At 41.7% G+C, this 21,727-nt stretch overlaps 1 protein-coding gene across 5 annotated transcripts in view; it reads right to left on the bottom strand.

Annotated features, from left to right (window-relative positions):
- The window catches only part of EXOC6B (exocyst complex component 6B), a 374,729-nt gene that overhangs the window by 193,188 nt on the left and 159,814 nt on the right, over positions 1 to 21,727 (bottom strand). For all 5 annotated transcript variants that reach the window (XM_034770772.1, XM_034770773.1, XM_034770774.1 and 2 more), the window contains exons 8-11: positions 7,351 to 7,434; positions 7,144 to 7,190; positions 3,514 to 3,634; positions 594 to 665 (exon numbers count right to left, since the gene is read on the bottom strand). In XM_034770772.1, the coding sequence (XP_034626663.1) occupies positions 594 to 665; positions 3,514 to 3,634; positions 7,144 to 7,190; positions 7,351 to 7,434 (324 nt within the window). The remainder of the gene's footprint in view (positions 1 to 593; positions 666 to 3,513; positions 3,635 to 7,143; positions 7,191 to 7,350; positions 7,435 to 21,727) is intronic.

Here is a 21,727-nt window from a genome sequence, read left to right as displayed (position 1 = left end):
TGCATTGAGAAACGCAAGCACCTTCATTCAATAAGAAATGCTAACACTGGGATTTACCAAAAAAAAGGAAGGAGTCAATTCTACACTTCCATGATAATCATCAAATTTAATCTAATGCGAGGACTGCATGGCTCAGGGATTCAGTACCTGTGTACTAAACTCTAGGCAGCCAGTTCAAATCCAGACTAGATCACTAATGGTTGAATGTTATTGGCTTTTTCACAGGCCTGGCTCCTAAGAGATAGGAGTGGACATCACAAAAAGCCCTGTCACATTCAAACACCCTTGTAGGCAGTCTCAGCAGAAAGGCCAAGGGCCTACTCTGAACCCTAGAGGTGGTCTCTTTGGTTCCAGATGGACCAATCAAGTGGGTAAGGCAGCATGGGACACTGCCCACAGATTAACTGCCCCGTGCAAACAATGTGTCAGCCTCCTGGGCTATCAGTCTGGCCCCTGAATTCACACACCACAAAATAAAGAAACAGAGATGGCATGGTGAAGCGGTGCCCATCAGCCGGTTTAAATGGCTGACATCTTTCACAAGCACTACAGATGTTTAACAAGATGTACATCAGCATCGGACAGTCACATACCTGGAGTGTATCTGCAAACAGAACTATGAGGTTCTTCAAGTCTAATACCAGATTCGGGTCAGAACAGTAAGACTAAAAAAAAAAAAGGGGGGGGGGGGGAGAGGGAGGTTGAAAAAAAGTTTTAATCGTTACGAATAGAAAAAACATCCACACATACCCTTCTGTAATCCTTCATCTTCTCTAATAATATATAGACACTTGATACAACCTTATTATCGGTAGGCTTTTAATAGCCTATTATTATACAGCGTGATCGGTCACATCATGATACACTGTCACAGAATACAGAAATACTGAAACATTATCCCATTCCAGAACATGCTGCAATCAAAAGCTCTACAGAACACACAAGGATTTCTGTTGCTGTGTAGATACCCCAGCAAGATGTCTTTAAAAGTACCGAGAAGTTACTGTATTTATCAGGAGACTGAGAAGGGAAAAGGTGCAAAAGCAGTACACTGACAGATCAAAGACACTGAGTGTTATCTATTGCTGAAAAAAATTGTTAATTACATTGTGTCTAATGTTAGCCAGGTCTTGCAAAACAGAAAATATCCCCAAAATTCTGTATATTAAGATGATTTCATTTTTAACTAGAGTGTTCTGGCAACATGAAGAAAAAACATTGCATGTCTAGGTGTCAGCAATATTAACGTCCATACGATGATATAAACAATTACTACAGCTCAAGACACTAGTCAGAAAGATACACAGCCTTCTGGGAACAGCTGATCAAAATCGCAAATTAGATCATACATCCTCTTTGCACATAATCTTTATATTAGCAGACTACCCTACTAAAGAGAAATATGCCAAATTTCAAACAGACTCTCACCAAATATATAATCAGTGATCCTAAACTGGAAAAAAGAAACAGAGATTTCAAGTCCATTGGAAAACTCGAGGAATGACTCTGTTAATCAATGTGACAAAGAAACATTTCCCAATTCACTGCCCAGAAAACAGAGTAGGAAAGAAAGATAGATCCCTACTACTCTCCGAAATGATAAAAGATCTCCCACTCAAAAGCAAAGAAGAAAACCCAAGCATAATCCTGGCTGAAAGTACAGAGATGAAACAGGCTCACTAATGCGACAGCCTCCCACCAAATCAGAGATGAATGATAATACAGGATGGACATGCAGGGTCGTTATGCTGTTGCCAAAATAACTGTTTGGTGCCAAAATAATTTGATGATGACCGTAATATAAATGCTGAACAACTACGTAAAACCGCATGATTGTTGTAAAACCTATTCTTATCAGACACTTCATGTATTAAATTGGGCAACACTTGTCATGTTAGTAAAGTTATTGAAATTTTAAAAAATTGAAGTGTTTTAATTTGTTTTGCTCTCGTGGATTACACTGCGCCACCAGAAACCCCTGATTCAAAAGAGTACAGCTTTATGATAGAAATGTTCGGGTCTATTTTTCTCTGTACATATCCCCTTCCACAAGGCACAAACGGAGGCAGCCAGCAAAGTGTATCTCCAGTCAACACAGCTGCCATGCTATGGAGAACCAGAGCCATGGGAAACATCTGCAGATGCTCATCTATTTGGGTATATCTGAAGACCAGGTTTGTAGCCTGGATTCCCTTAACATGTTTATAACATGAATTAGTCCCATCTACACTGGTAAAACCAACCCCCCGTTTTGTAACATCGTTTGTGCACAGCCACATGACAACTGAGCTGTAATTGTAAAGTAGACGAATGTAAATCTGAACATGATTGGAAAGTAAATAGCATATTGTGCCTCCACATTACACAATGTTTAGGCTTTCCTATGAGCAGGTTACAGAACTGTGTTGGAACCGGCTAGAACAAGGGCTCAGATATGGTTCCAGCTGACCGTGGTTCCCAGAATAGCAGTATGGAAATGTTAACATGGGGCTGAAGGCAGTTTCAATGAACAGAGTTAAATTGTAGTAGCACTATAACTTTATAAACCGGTTCAGTAATCTGCTAGTGTGAACAGGCAGCAATAATAATGCACTACATGATGCAGTACCCAAAAGCAATCTGCAGCTGTCTGAGCCGTCTCGAAACCCACATTAAGGATCACAATAGCCAGTGGAGATTCTTCAAGGAAGGCGGGGTACAATGTGCCTACCTCAGGTAACTCGATACAGTAGAATGTGGACCTGCCATAAATCGAATTGGAAACAACTTGGTGTGTCAATTTCATTTCCCTCTTTTCAGCTCTCACCAGCCTTCACTGAGGGTGGAGTGGCCACGTTTTATTGTTGTTCCCCCAAAAGAGACATTTCTAACTTTCAACTGATTTTTAAAAGAACATAAAAAGTATAGTGCTAGTGCATGAGAACCTGAAAATAAAACTGACCAGTTTATTATTATTATTATTTTACCAAGCTGAGAGAAATGCCAAAAATAAACAAGTCACCTAAGTGGTGAAAATATTTTTTTTTTTAAATACTTTCAGTTTTACTCATCCAAGACATTGTAACATAGGGAAGAAAATCTACTTCTTTGTCTTTAAAATGTATGATATTTAACCCTACTGGCATTTACTTCAATGGAATACCAAAATGTCCATGTTTCAGTTTAAAATACAGAACTCCATGCAAAATGCATTAATCCAATGACGGAGAATAAGTAAACTCCCCCTACTGGTGCATTCCAAAAATGGTCGACCAAATAATGGAGAAATGGAAATGTGAACCAGCATTTATTATGTCCAGTCCTGCAAACAGAGGAGAGCTCAGTGCAGGATGATTTGGACTATCCAGAGCGGAATAAAGCCTTATCAGTATATAGGTATATATTCAGTATATTATTAAAAAACAAACAAACAAAAAACACAAACAAGAAACAACAAAACAAAAACCGAACTCCCAGAGACTCAGATTGTTTAACTGTTGCTGCAAATATAATGAATCCGTGGCTTTTACTTACTGAATGTGTTCTTAGCGCAGCAATAGTTTTTGACAGAGCCATTTCCCACAGTTCATCGATATAGGCTCTATTGACCAAGCCCTGGGATGTATGTAAGATGTGATCTTCAACTACAAAAAAGCTAACAGAGGAGAAGGCACAGCTGTCAGACGGTAGAGTCCCTATGACATCAACATGGTTTTACAAACATCACATGCAACTGACACATGCAAAACTAGCAAAACTCTCCTCCACCCCTCCTCCTGCCCAAGAAAAGCAATCTGCTGCCCAATTCTGTCTACGTGTACAGAAATACACACCAGGCGATAGACAGATATAAAACTCCACTGAATATTTCAACTGATGTTTTGAAACAAAGCTTTAATTTGTTGCTAGCAGCAAGTAAGCTGATAAACATCAAATTTAAAGTATGTGTCAAGGAGACAGGTTTAAATAATGTCACCAAAATCCAACACACCCCACAACACAGATGTCAGAGGGCAAACACTTCCTATAATTTTTCCTACTGACCAATAGTTGCCTTGTGATCAGTTATGCTGCAGCGGAGGAAAGAGTATTTGAGAAGATGCCCTGTCCTGCATGAAAGGAAAGGGAAGGACAGTGGGATTATTGGAGTGGAGGGAACTAATCAGCAGTGACTTGCCTTCTTGGTCATTTTCCTGCATTTATAAACTCAATCCATGCATTTGTTTAGTTTCTGGCTTTCAGATCTGTGCCAACTTCCCTGCTCCGAAATGACAGGAATTTTTTTTTAAAAGCGGTGCTAAATAAAGTAAACTGGGTCTCAGTATATGGAATAAGAATCAGGTATTTTCAGTACATGGGATATTTCCAATTGTAGGAATTTTTAATCACAGAAGCATAAGAGTTAGACCTAGAAGTGACCTGCTACATCACCCAGCCCTATCTCTTGGCCCATGTAGGACTGTGCTCTATAGCACATTTATAAATGTCTTGTCCAGTCTGCTTTTAAAAGTTGCAAGCGTCGAGGTCTCCACCCGGTCCCCTGAGAAGATAAGAGATCTCGCATTGTCAGGAAGTTTTCCTGCCTTTTAGCTTATGTTAGACTTTCCTTCATTTTTTATTATTACCCAGTGTTTCACCCCAAATATTTCTTCTCCTTCTCTGGTGTTTATACTTTTCACATGTGTGTAGACTTATGTTCCCCTTAAGCATTGCTTAGTCAATTTAGAATTTCATATTTTTTATAAGACAATTATTCTAGCTCCATGACAGAAGACGAGGCATTGTTCCCAAGAAATGGATTCCCTAAACAAGTCACACAGAAGAGTCCATATATTTAAACCAGAAGTAAAGCTAGCATCTTCAGCTTTAACCCGTTCAAACTGCTCCAGGCACGCTGTCCAGCAGCCACTGAAGTCAACAGGACTTTACATGTCCTTAAAATTAGGTATGTTTTAGTACTTTTTTTGACTGAGGCTAGAGTGCACAGCACTTTGCAGGATCAGACCCCAGATGGTTATGTAAACACATGGCATTATTCATATTGCTACATTAAAGACGGTCAATATTTTCATTATAAATCCCTGTTTATCTGGTTTATAACCACCATAAAGTATTGTTCTTGGCTAAAATAAGGACAGTCTTACAATACTTTGAAATCCTACGATGAAAGGATATCTATAGATACAAAATATCGTTTTTATTGTTAATATGCAGGCATAATTCCTAGCCACATTACACTATCAATAGGTTTTTCCCCTAATTTGAATTATCTATCGATCTAGAAGGCAATCAATCCACTCCAATCTCTAGTTACCTAATATTTTTGCCAAATCAGAACAAGGAGTAATAAGTGATGTGCAGTCCATTAAAAAAACTCAATACAAAAAACCTAGATTATATAAAAATATCTGCTCAGTGGAGGAAGCCCATTAAGGTACAGTAACTCCTCACTCAATGTTGTAGTTATGTTCCTGAAAAATGCAACTTTAAGCGAAACGATGTTAAGCAAATCCAATTTCCCCATAAGAATTAATGTAAATAGGGTGGGTTAGGTTCCAGGGAAATTTTTTTCACCAGACAAAAAACTAGATTATATATAGATATATACATACATACACACACACACACACACACACACACACACACACGCACAGTATAAATTTTAAACAATTTAATACTGTACACAACCAATGATGATTGTGAAGCTTGGTTGAGGTGGTGGAGTCAGAGGGTGGGATATTTCCCAGGGAATGCCTTACTGCTAAATGATGAACTAGCAATTGGCTGAGCCCTCAAGGCTTAACACATTGTTGTTAATGTAGCCTCACACTCTACCAGGCAGCACGAATGGAGGGAGGGGAGACAGCATGGCAGACAGAGACACACACCCTGTGTGTGTGAGAAAGAAAGATGCGCATTGCCCCTTTAAGTATGGTGACCCCACTCTAAGTATATTGCCTTTAAAAAAAACAGGAAGTTGAGACAGCAGCTTCAGCCAGCAAGCTCTCTCGGTCCTGAGCCCTGTCCTGTCCCCATCCTGCTCTATATGGAGAAGGGGTAAGCAGGGGACAGGAGTAGGGGGGATGGGGACACCCTGAAATTAGCCCCCCTCTTCCCCTCTCCCTTGCACAGCAAGCAGGAGGCTCCGGGGAGCAGCTTCAAGGCAGAGGGCAGGAGCAGTACATGGCAGTTGGGGGAGGGACAGCTGAACTACCAGCAATTGGTAGCCTGCTGGGCGGCTGCTGCACAGGGAACTTCGGGGAGCGGGAAGCTGATCCAGGTGCTAGTCCACCCTGGTTCGAAGCCCCCACCTGCTAGCTGCAACGGGCTGCTCTTCCTGCAAGCAGTGGACAAAGCAGGCGGCTGCCAAACTACGTTATAAGGGAGCATTGCCCAACTTTAAACAAGCATGTTCCCTAATTGATCAGCAACGTAACAACGGAACAATGTTAACTGGGACGACTTTAAGTGAGGAGTTACTCTATTACAAATCAGTGTCAGAATGCTATCAGTGTACATTTTACTAATGATTGCTGCTCAGATGGATATAAATGCATGCTGCGATTTATATTCAATCTTGGTTGATGAAATTTCTCCAGCATATTCCATCTTTTCAGGGGCAGCAGCCTTATCTTCTTTTCACTCAAATTTGGGCCATTTTTTGGAAGACTTACTAGACTGTAGTTTGCAGTAGTAACAAACTCGGTTTTTTAAGCCACAGGAATAGAGGCTGAATGATCACACCAACAAACATCCTTTCCTGAGCAAGGCAAGGATTGGGATATCAAAGAACTATAATCAAGAGGATTACAACATCTGCCTAATTCAATCAGAATTGGCCTATTCATCTCATTATAGCAGCAAGTTGACATACACAGTGCACAAAACATGTTTACTCTCTTGAACTCACTGCTTGCGAAATTTGCAAGCAGTGCACAATAACTGTTCAGTCTTTAGAATGCCTGCACTAGTGACACAGCAAGGTTTATGGGTGCAGTAAAATAGGACTCTCCTCTTAAATGCTTAGGAAGCACAAACCGCACTTTTCCTGTTTTGGCTCCTAAAAAGAATTGTCAGAAAGATCAACATTTCCTTTTTTTTTGTGCCATTCAATAACACAGCGCACACATATTTCGAGAATGTGTATATAAAAAGAATACCTACCCTACAATTTGATTAAAATACTTCCTGTAGCCGTCTAAAGTTTCGTGCTGCAACAAAGAAAAGTGAACAAAGTTTAAAACAAAGAAGGGCAATAAAATTGGAAACAAATACGAGACCACACACATGCAACAATATGTGCAGAGATAATGTGCTGCTCCTTTATTAGGCAAAGCATCTTTGATCACTAAAGCTATTAGACAGTCATACCATATTTGAGGGGGGCTGAAGCACCAGTCTAGCCTGTTTTCTTCTCTGTTTCCTGTAGTAGTTCTCAAAGGTTTCTCTGGCACCCTGAAAAACAGATCAAATGAAGTCAAGTTCCTGGCCTTAGAGTTAACCCCAATCACCTACACATAAAACTGCTGCTTTTACATGTTAAAAGTTGATTTACACCATTTTTTTCCTGACCTCGGTGTCAACATTCCTTTAAAAAGCTTGATTCAAATACCAGTTTGTCCTGGATATTTATATAGGTAACTATTTTGGCATAAGTATTTCTGAAGAATCCTGCTATGTTCACAGACACACAGATGTCCAACACTACTGTGCAGCATTTCCGTGTGCACTGATGTCTGCATAGCACACTTACTGTACAGCAGTGCAAATAATAGAATGTCAGGGTTGGAAAGGACCTCAGGAGGTCATCGAGTCCAACCCCCTGCTCAAAAATCCCCAAACAGATTTTTACCACAGTTCCTAAATGGCCCCCTCAAGGATTAAACTCACAACCCGGGGTTTAGCAGGCCAATGCTCAAACCACTGAGCTATCCCTCCCCACAATAGTTCTATCAGATTTTGCACACTTTAAAAAACCTAGGCATGGTGGAAAATGAAACCATTTCAAGAGAGAACAAGCAAACATTTTGTGAGAAGGAACAAACAACCCTGGAGAAAGGTTATAGAAATGCCTTTAGACACTTGTAAGGCCCTCACCACCATTATATCTGAGCACCCGCAGTAAAACCCAGACCTACAAATAAATCTAGGACTAGAGCTCTGGTTCTACAGTTCTATAAACACAGGCCTCTCCCACCTGACACAAAGGAAGCTACCTCAGTTAAGCTACACAGGGTGAGTGGTTTCCCCTTCACTAGGGAACTTAAGGCATTTCTATTTTTTTTATCATTTGGTGACTGCTTCGTCTTGGGCATCTTGTCCACATCCAGGAGTGTGGCCATCCAGTCAGCCTAATAAACTTCTGAGCATCCTCAGAATCCAACTTACTGAGGCATCAAGACATCCAAATTCTGCCCAGGTTATGTGGCTACTGTGGCACCTTATTGTTTTATCCCTCAGTATTCCTATCTTACTCTGTTACCACCCTCCCCTCTCCACCTTCTTACTGTTTCACATCTGAAATTGGATTAGAAAATCTTTAGGGCAGGGACAGTGTCTCTATTTGCACTTTAAAGACCAAACATTTTTTTTTCAGATGCTGCACAAAACAAATAAAAACGACTCCTAAGTATTTTTAGTCTGCTCGATGCACAACAAGAGACTTGGGTCTTTTTTGTTTAAATGGAGAAAGTGAATTAAAAAGCCCAACAATTGTTGCTATACTTCCCACACATAAACCTCCTCCACATATTAACGTACAAACAGAGGCTGAGTTAACAGCCCCTTTATTAGAAGGTTCTCAGGAAATTTCTGCCGTTAATATTTCTAGCAGTGCAGTCACACACACTCCCCTCCTTTGTGTGTAGATTATGGAGCTCCAGCAGTTTAGGTAAAATGTATTTCATTGAGTGGCCCCCTCCAGATATAGTCACCCAGGTGCTCTGTGTACCTAGATCTTGGAACACAGTTTTTTCACGTTTGTAACATTGGCTCTCTTTGTTAGAACATATGCAATGCCTTTGTCCTTACTGAAGGTGAAAAGGCAAATTCAGACCTGGCTTAAGCTATGGCAAATCCCCTGAAGTCAATCAAGTTGTTCCACTTTGTACCAGAGCTGAAATTGGTTTTAAGTCAACAGCAAGTTTGACATTTTAAGGAGGAGGATTAGGAGCCAGAAGCTGTTTAAGAATAGCCTTTCCCCATGTTCCTCCCTATCTCTCTTCTGACATTACTGCCATCTGATCCCCTCATCGTATCAGCTGGAGTGGGATAACAGGATTGTAAGTCAGGGATTCACAGACTTTAAGGCCAGAGGGGACCATTATCATTGTCTAGTGTCTGACCTTTTGCATAATACAGGCCAGAGAATTTAACCAAGTAACTTCTGCCTGCTTGAAGTTGACAGCTTCTGGTTGAACTTTTAGAAAGACACCCTTAACACCCAGCTCCTCCCTGCAACCTCAGGTCTCAGACCTCCCCTTCTACCTCAACCAAGCTCCTTTGTGAGGATCAAAGCCATTTCTCTGCAGGCAGACTCCCAGTTTGACAATTGGGGAGAGATAGCTCAGTGGTTTGAGCAGAGGCCTGTTAAACCCAGGATTGTGAGTTCAATCCTTGAGGGGGCCACTTAGGGATCTAGGGCAAAATCAGTACTTGGTCCTGCTAGTGAAGGCAGGGGCTGGACTCTATGACCTTTCAAGGTCCCTTCCAGTTCTAGGAGATAGGATATCTCCTTTATTATTTATTTAATTATACGATTCCTGCTTGTTAGGTCATCAGTGCTAGAAACACCAGCTTCATAGTTGCAAGTGGAAAGAAACTAAGGCAGGGAAACTCCCAAACTCAGTGTAAACTTGAGCAATTTTTTTACAATGGAATTTTCCCTTAGAAAGGCACCATCTGGGGATTGAATAGTACTAGCCTCCTTCTTAGGAACCGCAAATGGTGCTCCCACCTAGAGCGCTAAAAATCTTCAGACTTTTTAGCCCCCTGACTTGCATAATAAATACATCGACATTTGTCAGGCGATTGTTGCTATCCACTTCCTCTGACCTCCTGGTGACTGGGATGATAGTACTGAGACCAAGATTCTTGTCCCAGCTCCGCCACTGATTTGCCCCACCACTTTAGGCATGTCATTTAACTTTTCTATGTCTCGGTTTCCTCAATCTCTATTAGTGGCATAATAATGTTTAACTGCCTTACAAGGGGCGTCTGTGATGTGAAAAAGTTTGAGACCCTTGACAAGTGCAAATTATGGTATTCTAAATGAAGAATCTTTGAAACAATTCCTACACATCTCTGCATTTCCCCTTATGCCATGCAGCAATTCAATGGCTATTATTCAAGCACTTTTCAAGACCAAACCTCTCAACTGTACCTTCATTATGGCCAGAGTTAGGTTCCTCTCCACTCCCCACAAATATGGCACTTGTCTTTTTTTCTGTTGAATTTAGGGCTGCTGAAAGGTGCAGGACTCATCCTTGCGACTGATGCTCCCTAACCCACATGACAAACAAAGCACCATCGGTAATAACATTAGCTCCTCCACCCCACAGCCTCCAATGTGTCTTAGAGGTTGTCTAACTCATTCATCCCTTGGCTACTTTGCTGACACCGCCAATATGGGTGCAAATTAATACCTGATGTAGCAGTGGCTTATACGATTAGGATTTTGTTGACTAGGAACTGGTTTGAAATGACAACCCAATTGGCCAAACTTAAATTTATTCATTCCAATAATAATTAATTCCAATTGGTCAAACTTAAATTAAAAAAAAAAAAAAAAAGCTGTCATTACCAACGTGGTCTGGATTTGAACTTATGGCCAAGAGTAGTGGTTAAAGGCTCTGTATCCCATTCCATTTCTATGGCCCATTCTAGTCCTTTCACTTTTATTCTTATACAGAAATATAGTCAGAAATGCAGAATCATGATCCTCAGATTACAACGTTCATTAGGACAAAGTTTATTCCAGTTCATTTTAAGTTTCCTTTGCTAACCTCTCAACAGTTGTCTTGTATCACCCCATTTTACATCTCTGCCCCATCTACGGGCCTTGCCAGGCTCAATTCTTTTAACAGAAGGCCCTGAATTGTCACAATGGGTGGTACAGACTCAGCTACACGACCACATCAATCATCCTCAGACCACTGCAAGACGAAGGCCCCCTTCAGTAAGGTAATTGTCTATCTTGCTAAATGGTTAGGCAGGAACTTTTCCACAAACAACTAAAACAGGTTGCTGGCAAGAGAAAGTCTGTCTCTCTACTGACTACCTCCAAGGGTGAACCTACCAAAACTCACCTCTGACAGCATCATTCAGATTCCTGATTGAAACCACTCAGACTAACATGGAGCAGTCTCCTGTTAACACTGAATTCACAGAGCAAGCTCACACTAAATTCTAGTTTTTCCTTCCCGGAAAAATGTTTAGAAAAGCAACCTCAACTGACTGGGTACAGCACCCTCTGGGAAGTGCAAACAGATGAGGTTAGGTGCAATCTTCAATGCGGAAGGGAACACACGGGATTCTTTCAGTCACTGAAACCAGTCACTGCGATTGCTTTATACAGAATCTGAGAGTCAATTGGTGGTTAATTTCCAATTATTTACTGTACACAGAGGTTGCCATCTCACCAAACAAAGTAGGTGAGATTTTGAGGTGACCTCAAGGGCTTAATGGAGTCTTCAAATGCAAGTCACTAGGAGCACAACAGCAATTTGAAACTGGTCAAACATTTTAATGAGTAACTTAAAGAAGAACTTAATCCACAATTAAGTTTCTGCTAGGAATAGCCCCCAACCATTCAGTTAAAATAAGGCACACTTTTACTCATCCCTCAAGATGCACAGCTAAGAACTCGCCTTCTTTTCCATACATTCCAAGGGAAAAGATGAGGAAGGGTCGCAGATATTGCCCTTATCCTCTCCTACCATTCCCCCAGCCACCTGTTCAAGTGCGCGTCTTCCATCTTCCTGGCATCCCATACCCCTTTTTGGTCAAGTCACCTAGTGACTCCCACAATCTCTCTGCTACCTCTGACAAGGTCGCACTCTCATTGTGTGTGCTCTAGGGCATGTCATACACCTTGGGGCATTACCCTTCGAACATGCTACCTAGGCAATGGGGCTTTGCACAGAAGGTGCCTTTGGCGTAGAACCTCGCTGCAGGAGAGCACTAAGGAAAGCCTACTGCACCCACAAGCCACCAGTGCAACCAAGCATCTGACTTTCCCCAACCCAGTGTTTGAAAGCTAAATTGCCAGCTTTGGTTTTTTAAATGTTTTCTATTTGTCTTTTATAAATCCTCTGCCCATCAGCAATTATTTTATAAAATTAAATACGGGGGGGAGGGGGGGCAGAGCTGTTGGTTGAAAATGAAATATTTGAGGCAGCTTTACAATGTTCCCTCCCTTTCCTTCCAAAGTAAGCAGAGGTTAAGATTGATAAATGCTTTCCCTTTGGAAATCACTCCAGAGAGAATATGTGTAGAAGTGTTATTGCTTGACTTTAAAACCGAGTCTTGAGACTTGGGGCTATATCATAAACTAGCCTCTCCATTTTTGAATGAAACCTCTTTATCCCCCGCAAACTTCTATACTTAGGATACTGCAGAAAGCAAATGCCTCCATGTTTCAATCTATCAAATGGCTTGAGTCCCAGATTTGAAAGGACTGGAGGGGGAGAAACAAAGTATTTGGAAGACATTAAATTTGAACAGAGATCCTAGAGATCAGAAACAGATAAGACATGCTGGTTCATCCCACTGATCTCACAGTCAACGCCAAATTGTTCGCTATAGAACCTAGTCCAGTCTATTTTTAAACGTCCCAAGTAATGTGAACTAAGAGATTATTCCAAAGCATAAACCCAGCTTTCTCAGGCAATCTTTCCTGATATTCCCGATCTGAGTCAGCAGTGTGCCCTTGTTGCCAAGAAGGCTAATGGCATATTGGGCTGCATTCGTAGGAGCACTGCCAGCAGATCGAGGGAAGTGATTATTCCCCTCTATTCAGCACTGGTGAGGTCACATCTGGAGTATTGAGTCCAGTTTTGGGCCCCCCACTACAGAAAAGATGTGAACAAATTGGAGAGAGTCCAGCAGAGGGCAACAAAATGATTAGGGGGCTGGGGCACATGACTTATGAGGAGAGGCTGAGGGAATTGGGCTTATTTAGTCTGCAGAAGAGAAGAGTATGGAGGGATTTGATAGCAGCCTTCAACTACCTGAAGGGGAGTTCCAAAGAGGATGGAGCTAGGCTGTTCTCAATGGTGGCAGATGACAGAACAAGGAGCAATGGGGGAGGTTGGATATTAGGAAAATCAAGTTGCAGTGGGGGAGGTCTAGGTTGGATATTAGGAAAAAATTATTTCACTAGGAGGGTGGTGAAGCACTGGAATGGGTTACCTAGGGAGGTGGTGGAATCTCCATCCTTGGAGATTTGTAAATCGGCTTGACAAAGCCCTGGCTGGGATGATTTAGTTGGGATTGGTCCTGCTTTGAGAAGGGGGTTGGACTAGATGACCTGAAGTCTCTTCCAACCCTAATCTTCTATAATCCCACCAACATTTTTCCCCTTTCTTAAGTTCATCCCATCCTCTTAATAATATTCCTCTGTACATCCCTAAACAGTTTCTCATTCCTTTTTTTCATTCTACACTCCCCAAATATTAGGAAGTGTGTTTTTCCTGTGTTGTTGCTTTGCTAAACTATACATATTTTCACTCTTGATCTATCCTCAGTCTAGTCAGCCCTCCAAAAGTTATATGTGTTTCTCTTCTGTGAACTTCCTCTAAGAGGGGTGGCCAACCTGAGCTGGAGAAGGAGCCAGAATTTACCAATGTACACTGCCAAAGAGCCACAGTAATACGTCAGCAGCCCCCACATCAGCTCCGCCATCCCCCATGCCTCCCGCCCACCGGCAGCCCTGCCAATCAGCGCCTCCTCCTTTCTCCCCGCACCTCTTGATCAGCTGTTTCATGGCATGCAGGAGGCTCTGGGGGGAAGGGAGGAGCGAGGGCACGGCAGGCTCTTGGGAGTGGGCGGAGTGGGGGCAGGGCCTGTGGCAGAGCCAGGGGTTGAGCAGTGAGCACCCCCCGGCACATTGGAAAGTTGGCGCCTGTAGCTCCAGCCCCGGAGTCGGTGCCTAGACAAGGAACCGCATATTAACTTCTGAAGAGCCGCACGTGGCTCCAGAGCCACAGGTTGGCCACCCCTGATCTAATACATCAGAATCGTTCTGGTAATAAGGTGACCAGAAGTGAATGCAATATTCCAGGTTTGTGTATTTTTTTAATCTTTTATAAATGAGTCAATATGGAGGACAGAACCACCATAGGCAATGAATAACCTATATTTTATATTGTTCCCTTATAATCACCACAAAGTGTCACTACTAATGGTTATTTCTGTTCATGTCCCTATTTCTCTTTTTCTAAAGGGCTATCATTTTAGTATCTAAAGGCTGTTCAACAACCAGATTGCACAGAGAGGCCATTAAAGCATCACTGACCCACTCATGTTGTCCAGCCACCCTTCCTATCGCTTTCACACTCATCTGAGCTTTTCTACAGATGGTGTCTGTGTCTTCTTGTCAGTCACAAATGTTCCCAACTTCTTTCTAGTCATATTCATGGCCAGAAGGGACCACTGTGATCATTAGTCTGACCCGCTGTATATCACAGGCCAGAGAACTTCCCCACAATAATTCCTAGAGCAGATCCTTTAGAAAAACATTCAATATTAATTTTAAAATTGCCAGCGATAGCGAATCCATCATAAACCGTGGTAAATTGTTCCATTGATTAATTACCTTCACAATTAAAAATGTACACACCTTATTTCCAGTTTGAATTTGTCTAGCTTTAATTTCCAGCCATCGGATCGTGTTGTACATTTCTCGGCTAGACTGAAGAGCCCGTTAGCAAATATATGTTCTCCAAGTAGGTCCTTATAGACTGATCAAGTCAGCCCTTAATATTCTCTTTGATTGAGTTTCTTGAAGCTATCATTGTAAGGCTTGTTTCTAATCCTTTAATCATTCTCATGGCTCTTCTCTGAACCCTCTCCAATTTATCACCATCCTTTCTGAATTGTGGGCATCACAATGGGACATAGTATTTCAGCAGTGGTCATACCAATGCCAAATACAGAGGTAAAATAACCTCTCTACTCCTGCTTGAGATTCCCCCATTTGTGCATCCCAGGATCACATTAGCCCTTTTGGCCACAGCGATGCACTGGGAGCTCGTGTTCCGCTGATTATCCACTACGGCCCCCAAATCTTTGTCAGAGTGACAGTTTCCCAGGACAGAATCCCCCATCCTGTAAGTATGATCCACATTCTTTGTTCCTAGATATATACATTTACATTAAGCCATATTAAAATGCACACTGTTTGCTTGTGCCCAGGGACCTGTCTTCTTCATGATTTACCTTGCCTGCAAGTGTTTCTAAAAGCAGCTGTTTCACTCTGCATACGTTCAATACTCAACAACTCGTACATTAGGCATATCTGTAAAATCTATTCATCTCTTTTTTTAAAAATAGAAAAAGACAAATATTAGTGGCCTAACAAAACAGAAGTCACATTGAAAATATTATCTTCACACCCGAAACATCTTGAATCAACTAGCAACTAAAACTGGACAGAGAGAGAAAGAGAGAGTGAGGTTTCCAAGGTATGTTTCAGAGGATCTGCAACTCACTATGAAAACTTTCCTCCAAAGCAAACTATTGTCTGTGCAAATGTTTTTTTATATCTCAGTGCCTGTCTCTGGGGTAGACAGTCCCCAGAAAAGAGGGGAAAAAACCACAAGTGCTTGTTCATTTATTTAGATTTATTTGATTGGAACAGATTTCTCTCCCTCTCTGCCCCCCACCATTCAAGCAGGCAGCCAAAGATTCAAAATTACAGTCACAAACTGCACATTTATTCTAATCACCGGTCCAGGAAAAGCCATCAATAACACCATATGTTTTATAAAATTACTGGGCAGAACTTTATTTTTCAAATTAGCTTTGGAGCATCCAGTTCACAAACTTGGCAATGAGCGCCAGATAATCAAACTTGTTGATGATCACCACGTCGGCTGCCATAAGGGAAAATGAAATATAATCACACGAAGGCAAAGGCAAGATTTAAGGAACCAACAAAAGCTATAGCTAAGGGGTAGCAGAGGTGACAGTGCAGCCAGTTATGAATTACATGAGGATAGTTACAGTAAGTTTCATGTTTTTACTTTAATATATATTTGCATCTAATTTATTTTTCCTGCCATTTCAAATAATTAATGCACTGCTCTAATGTCTAAGAAGATTCACAACTACATGCCTAGAAAAGTGTATTGTGGGTCCAAAACATGCTGAACATGTCATGTCTCACTAGGATAACCAAGAGGTTTAAGTGGTGTTAACCCTGAAACAGAAAACCGTCCAATGTACAGAATGTACTAATCATTTAAGAGCTGTGTAAAACATGGTAGTGACAACACTTTGCACGAATGCAGTGATTGTCAGCTGAGACACTCCAAGCGTTTTACAAGTATTTTTTTAATCCTCTTATCACCTTTAATGTCTGCAGAGACCAGGCAGGACTTCTGTAATATCTCATGCAGAAGAGTCAAAGTAAATGGCAGAGTTTGCTATTTATCCACCTCAGAAGGTGGGAGGGCTGGGTTAGTCATGCTGGGATTTGAACCTAGAGTTACGAGGAGTCCAGGTATTTTAAACTAAAAGATTTAGCACAGACTTCCTACCTACTATAGTCAATTAATTTCTGTAGTTGCTCCCCAAGCCCAACTGCTATAAACATTGATAAGAATTGTATCTATGGAGTGGCTACAGAATTAGCCCTCTAGTCATTTGGAATAACCTAGGTTTCCAATCCAAAGGAGCACCGTTAATTTATAGCACTGGGAATCCTCTATCCACAGCTCATCTCATTCTAAATACCGCAGCTTTGGTTTAAAGTAAACAGGTTAACAATCAACTTGATCTTCCACTCAGCAGTGATAATCCTGAGTTAAAGCATGCTCCCAACTGGATTTATGGGTGTATTAGTATTTGCTACCGTTTGACCCAGCCTTTTCTTAAATTTACTCTTGGCATTCACTGGCTTTTTGATCCTTGTTAGACTTTGTTCCATGGTGATTTTCAGTTACACAGACTTTCCCCCTCCTTCATTTTCTCTGAGAGACTTACACAGCATCTCAACACAAACAAAAGTGAGATCAGCTCCATCGTTACAAAACCCACTCTGAGCTTTACAAAAACTGTTCACAAAGTAAGTAAATAAGGGGATTTTTGTACCTATGGAGACCCGCCTTCAAATTGCCTAAAGTCATAGGTAGAAATTTAACTGGGTGATCTGAAGTTTAGGGACATTCTTGCAAATTCTCTGTGCACAAAGCTAATACCAAAGGCCACAGCAGTTCCACGAACAACAAACATACAGGATTGGGATCAAATGCCCTGATCATTTTTAGTCATTTACGATCCCAGAGCACTCTTTGTGAGTTGGTGATGCCAGGGCCTTAGCCAAATTCCAGTGCTGGAGATTATATTCGGCCAGTTTTAACTAGATACAGTAACACTTCCTTCTCTACCCCATCGAGTAGTGCTGCTGTGCATTATTAACTATCACCTTCGCCTGGCTGAAAAGACCTCCCCGGATAGTTTGCATCTTATTTTAATTCATGTGTTTGAGTGCCAATGGTGCATTTGGCACCATATAAATATTAAACCCAGGGAATTGCAGACAAGTCTGCTTAACTTCAGTACCCAGCAAGATAATGGAGCAAATAACAACGGTGCATATCAATTAGCAAACACCTAGCAGATAATAAGGTGATAAGTAAGAGTGAGCATGGATTTTGCAAGAACAAATCATGTCAAACCAACCTATTAGCTTTCTTTGACAGGATAACAAGCCTTGTGAATGGGGGGAGAGGGGGAGTGGTAGATGTAGGAAGGCTTTGGATATTGCCTCACAAGACCTTCATAAACAAACTAGGGAAACACAACCTAGATGGAGGTACTATAAGGTGCGTGTATAACTGGTTGGAAAACCATTCCCAGAGAGCAGTTACTGGTTCACAGTCAAGTTGGAAGGGCATATCAAGTGGGGTCCTGCAGGGACCAGTTCTGGGTCTGGTCCTGTTCAATATCTTCATCAATGATTTAGATAATGGCATAGAAAGTACACTTATAAAATTTGCTGACAATACCAATCTGGGCAGGGCTGCAAATACTTTGGCGGATAGGATTAAAATTCAAAATGATGTGAAAAAAGTGGAGAAATGGTCTGAAGTAAACAGGATGCAATTCAATAAGGACAAATGCAAAGTACTCCACTTAGGAAGCAACAATTGGTTGCACACATACAAAATGGGAAATGACTGCCTAGGAAGGAGTACTGCAGAAAGGGATCTGAGGGTCATAATGGATCACAAGCTAAATCTGAGTCAACAGTGTAACACTGTTGCAAAAAAAGCAAACATCATTCTGGGATGTGTTAGCAGGAATGTTATAATCAAAACACGAGAAGTCATTCTTCCGCTCTACTCTGCGCTGATTAGGTCTCAACTGGAGTACTGCGTCAAGTTCTGGGCGCCGCATCTCAGTAAAGATGTGGACAAATTGGAGAAAGTCCAGAGAAGAGCAACAAAAATGGTTAAAAGTCTAGAAAACATGACCTATGAGGGAAGACTGAAAAAAATGGGTTTGTTTAGTCTGGAAAAGAGACTAAGAGGGGACATGATAACAGTTTTTAAGTACATAAAAGGTTGTTACAAGGAGGAGAGAGAAAAATTATCCTCCTTAACCTCTGAGGATAGGAGAAGAAGCAATGGGCTTAAATTGAAGTAAGAGTGGTTTAGGTTGGACATTAGGAAAAACTTCCTGTCAGGGTGGTTAAGCTCTGGAATAAATTGCCCAGGGAGGTCGTGGAATCTCCATCATTAGAGATTTTTAAGAGCTGGTTAGACAAACACCTGTCAGGGATGGTCTAGACAATACTTAGTCCTGACATGAGTGCAGGGGACTGGACTAGATGACCTCTCAAGGTCCCTACCAGTCCTACGATTCTGTTTAACAGAGACACAGGGTCCAAGTCTGCTCACACTCCTGTTTCACCCCACCGTAATGTCATTGTTTTTAATGGAGTTGCTCTGAATTTACATTGGTATAAGCAAAATCAGAATCTGAACCATAGTTCCTGCCCCAAAGGGCTGTAACAAACTACAGTAGATAACTATTAGCTCAGTCACAAGGAAAACCATTCAGGCATAATGCGCTTTGTCTCAGTGCCTGTTTGAGATAGTGCAGAAATTCTGGGAATCTTGCAAACACCATCCCCAAAAGACTTTGTAGAGCGTGGTGTGTTTTAAGGAAAGGTTTGAAGGAAGTGATGGTCATTTGGCAAATAAGAAGAGGAAAACTGCTAGAAGCATAAGGGGAACCATGAAATAAATTGCAAAGAAGTTGGTAAGGAGACCCCTCAAGACGAGAATAAATCATTAGTGACTGGGGGACACAAGAAAACAAGGCTCCAATCCAGCAGAGCATTTAAGCACACACTGCTTAACTTTAAATACAAATATTCCCGATTAATTCAATAGGATTGTGTGTGTGCTTAAAATTAAGCATATGATGAAGTGCTTTGCTGGACTGGAGCTCAAAAGAAGGCTTCTGCCCAGCTCAGATAGCAGCACAGTATGGGTTCATTTCTTTACATTAAAGAACGAGCATCATTTTGATGGTGACAACAAAAGGTAAAGCAAACAGGGAAAAAAAATACAGTGGCTACTGTTTCTGAGGTGAACCATCCGCTTTGATATTTACAGAACTACATACACTCACAAGTGACCGTACTAATTTCTACATGCCTGGCACAACTGAAAACCAGGTACTGATGACAAGAGCAGAGAATTGTCACATTTCCATTCTCCCATCACACTCTTGTCCTGAGCCAGTCTCCTTGGTCACACAGCTGACTCTCTGCCTCATAGTGTTTTGTGCAAGTCGGTTTGTTGAGGTTTTATTTAATTCCTCTCTTCTTCCAGAAGGTCCATATTGTGCACTGGACACTGCATAGGTAAACATCTCCTCCTGCTTGTAGCTCCTTCTATATAAACTCAATACTTGTTCAATTATTTCCTCTTGTCCCCCACCAACTCAATGTTGCACAAGCCAGACTAGATAGTATCCACTTCCAGACCCTACCAACCCAGGCCAGATTCAAACAGATGACTTAGTGGGGAAGAATGCTGTATCCCGTTTCCAGTCCCCTGTATCAGTCACTTCCTACACATTTCAACTCCTTGACTTTATTTCATTTTTTTAACTAGTTTTAAGCAAGGTACGGATTGAAGTACGTTCCCTGGAATCTGGCCTCTATGGTCAAAGGCAACATATGACAGTGCTAATCAGGAGAGCAGCAGGTAGCAGTTAAACACACAGCTTGTTGCTTGCTGCCAGTCAGCTGGAGGTGGTCTGAGTTGATTGGCCTGCCTCTCCTGGAAGGAAGATCAAGTACTTTGAAGAGAAGCTTCTTCCCATCCTTCTCCAGATGGGGCTGCAAAGCTCTGGTAGACCCGGAAAAGCTTTAATTCACCTGTGGTTTCAAGCATACACTTGTGCATGTGGGATGCATGTGGTGGACTGAATTTCCAGCGGTTTTTCTACAAAGAAATGAAGATGCACAAGAAGTTTCTCTTGTCTGGAAGGAAGTTAGCCTAACAGCAACTATTCTCAGTAGGAAAGTGGATCTCCTTGGACCTGATGGTGATCTCTCTCATATGGCTAACTATTGTATGACTCACCAGTTCTCCCACCGCAGCTGCTGATTTGCTTCCAACCACTCTGAGGATACAGCCAAGAATAGGTTAACTAAACAGGATGGTGTCTTAAAATAAATAAATAAATAAATAAATAAATTCTCCCTTTGGGATGGTTTCACAGCAGCCACTCTCTAAAAGGGACCTCTCAGAAAATAGGGCATTATCCCTTCTTATTGATTGGGATGGCAGTGGAGCATTGTTCTCTCAGTTCAGTCTATAGGAAGGAATATCTATTTTCCATTTAGACGGGGTAAAGCCTTTAATTTCACCCTCCTGGCTGCAGCTGGAGTTCCCTTTTAACTGCCTGGCCATGGGAGTGAAGACAGTTTTATATGGAGGAAAATGCTGAAAAGGCCGCTTTAATATTCTTGCATGTGAAAAGGGGAGCGCTTTTCATAGTGCTCTGTAATGAGGGTCAGCGGGATATTACACTTCACCATATGGCTAATTTGCACAGCAGGTCAAATGCTCTATTTGCTTTTTAAAGACGGCCCTATAGATCAAGCGGCACTAAAACAAACCAAAAAAAGCATGAGTAAAAGATGCCCCCTACTGTTCAAGTCTGGAAATTGCCAGGCAGCAGACAAAGGCCACTGCATGGCATTCCAGTCACACAGACGAGTGCTACTTCATCACCTCTTTACCTTTTTAAAAGAGCAAAAAGTAGTAGTGTGGAAGATGCGTTAGTACAGAGCTCCAGCAAACAAGGCAGCAGGCAGAAAAGGAAAGCTGCTTTAGGGAATCCCAGTTGTATCAATATTTTAATATCCCCACACGGAAACACTTGCCAAACTCCACAGACTACTCAAAACGAGCTTTCACTCCATTTGCTTGCAATATGAACCTGTGCTAACTGCTGTCACTGTTCCAAGCGGTTGACTAGCTGCCTGACCTTCTGACTAACG

This window comes from Trachemys scripta, chromosome 5, assembly GCF_013100865.1.
Source record: "Trachemys scripta elegans isolate TJP31775 chromosome 5, CAS_Tse_1.0, whole genome shotgun sequence".
In the NCBI taxonomy this organism is placed as follows: Eukaryota; Metazoa; Chordata; order Testudines; family Emydidae; genus Trachemys; species Trachemys scripta.
The sequence above is the reverse complement of the archived record's forward strand: the minus strand, read 5'-3'. Positions and strand labels throughout refer to the sequence as shown.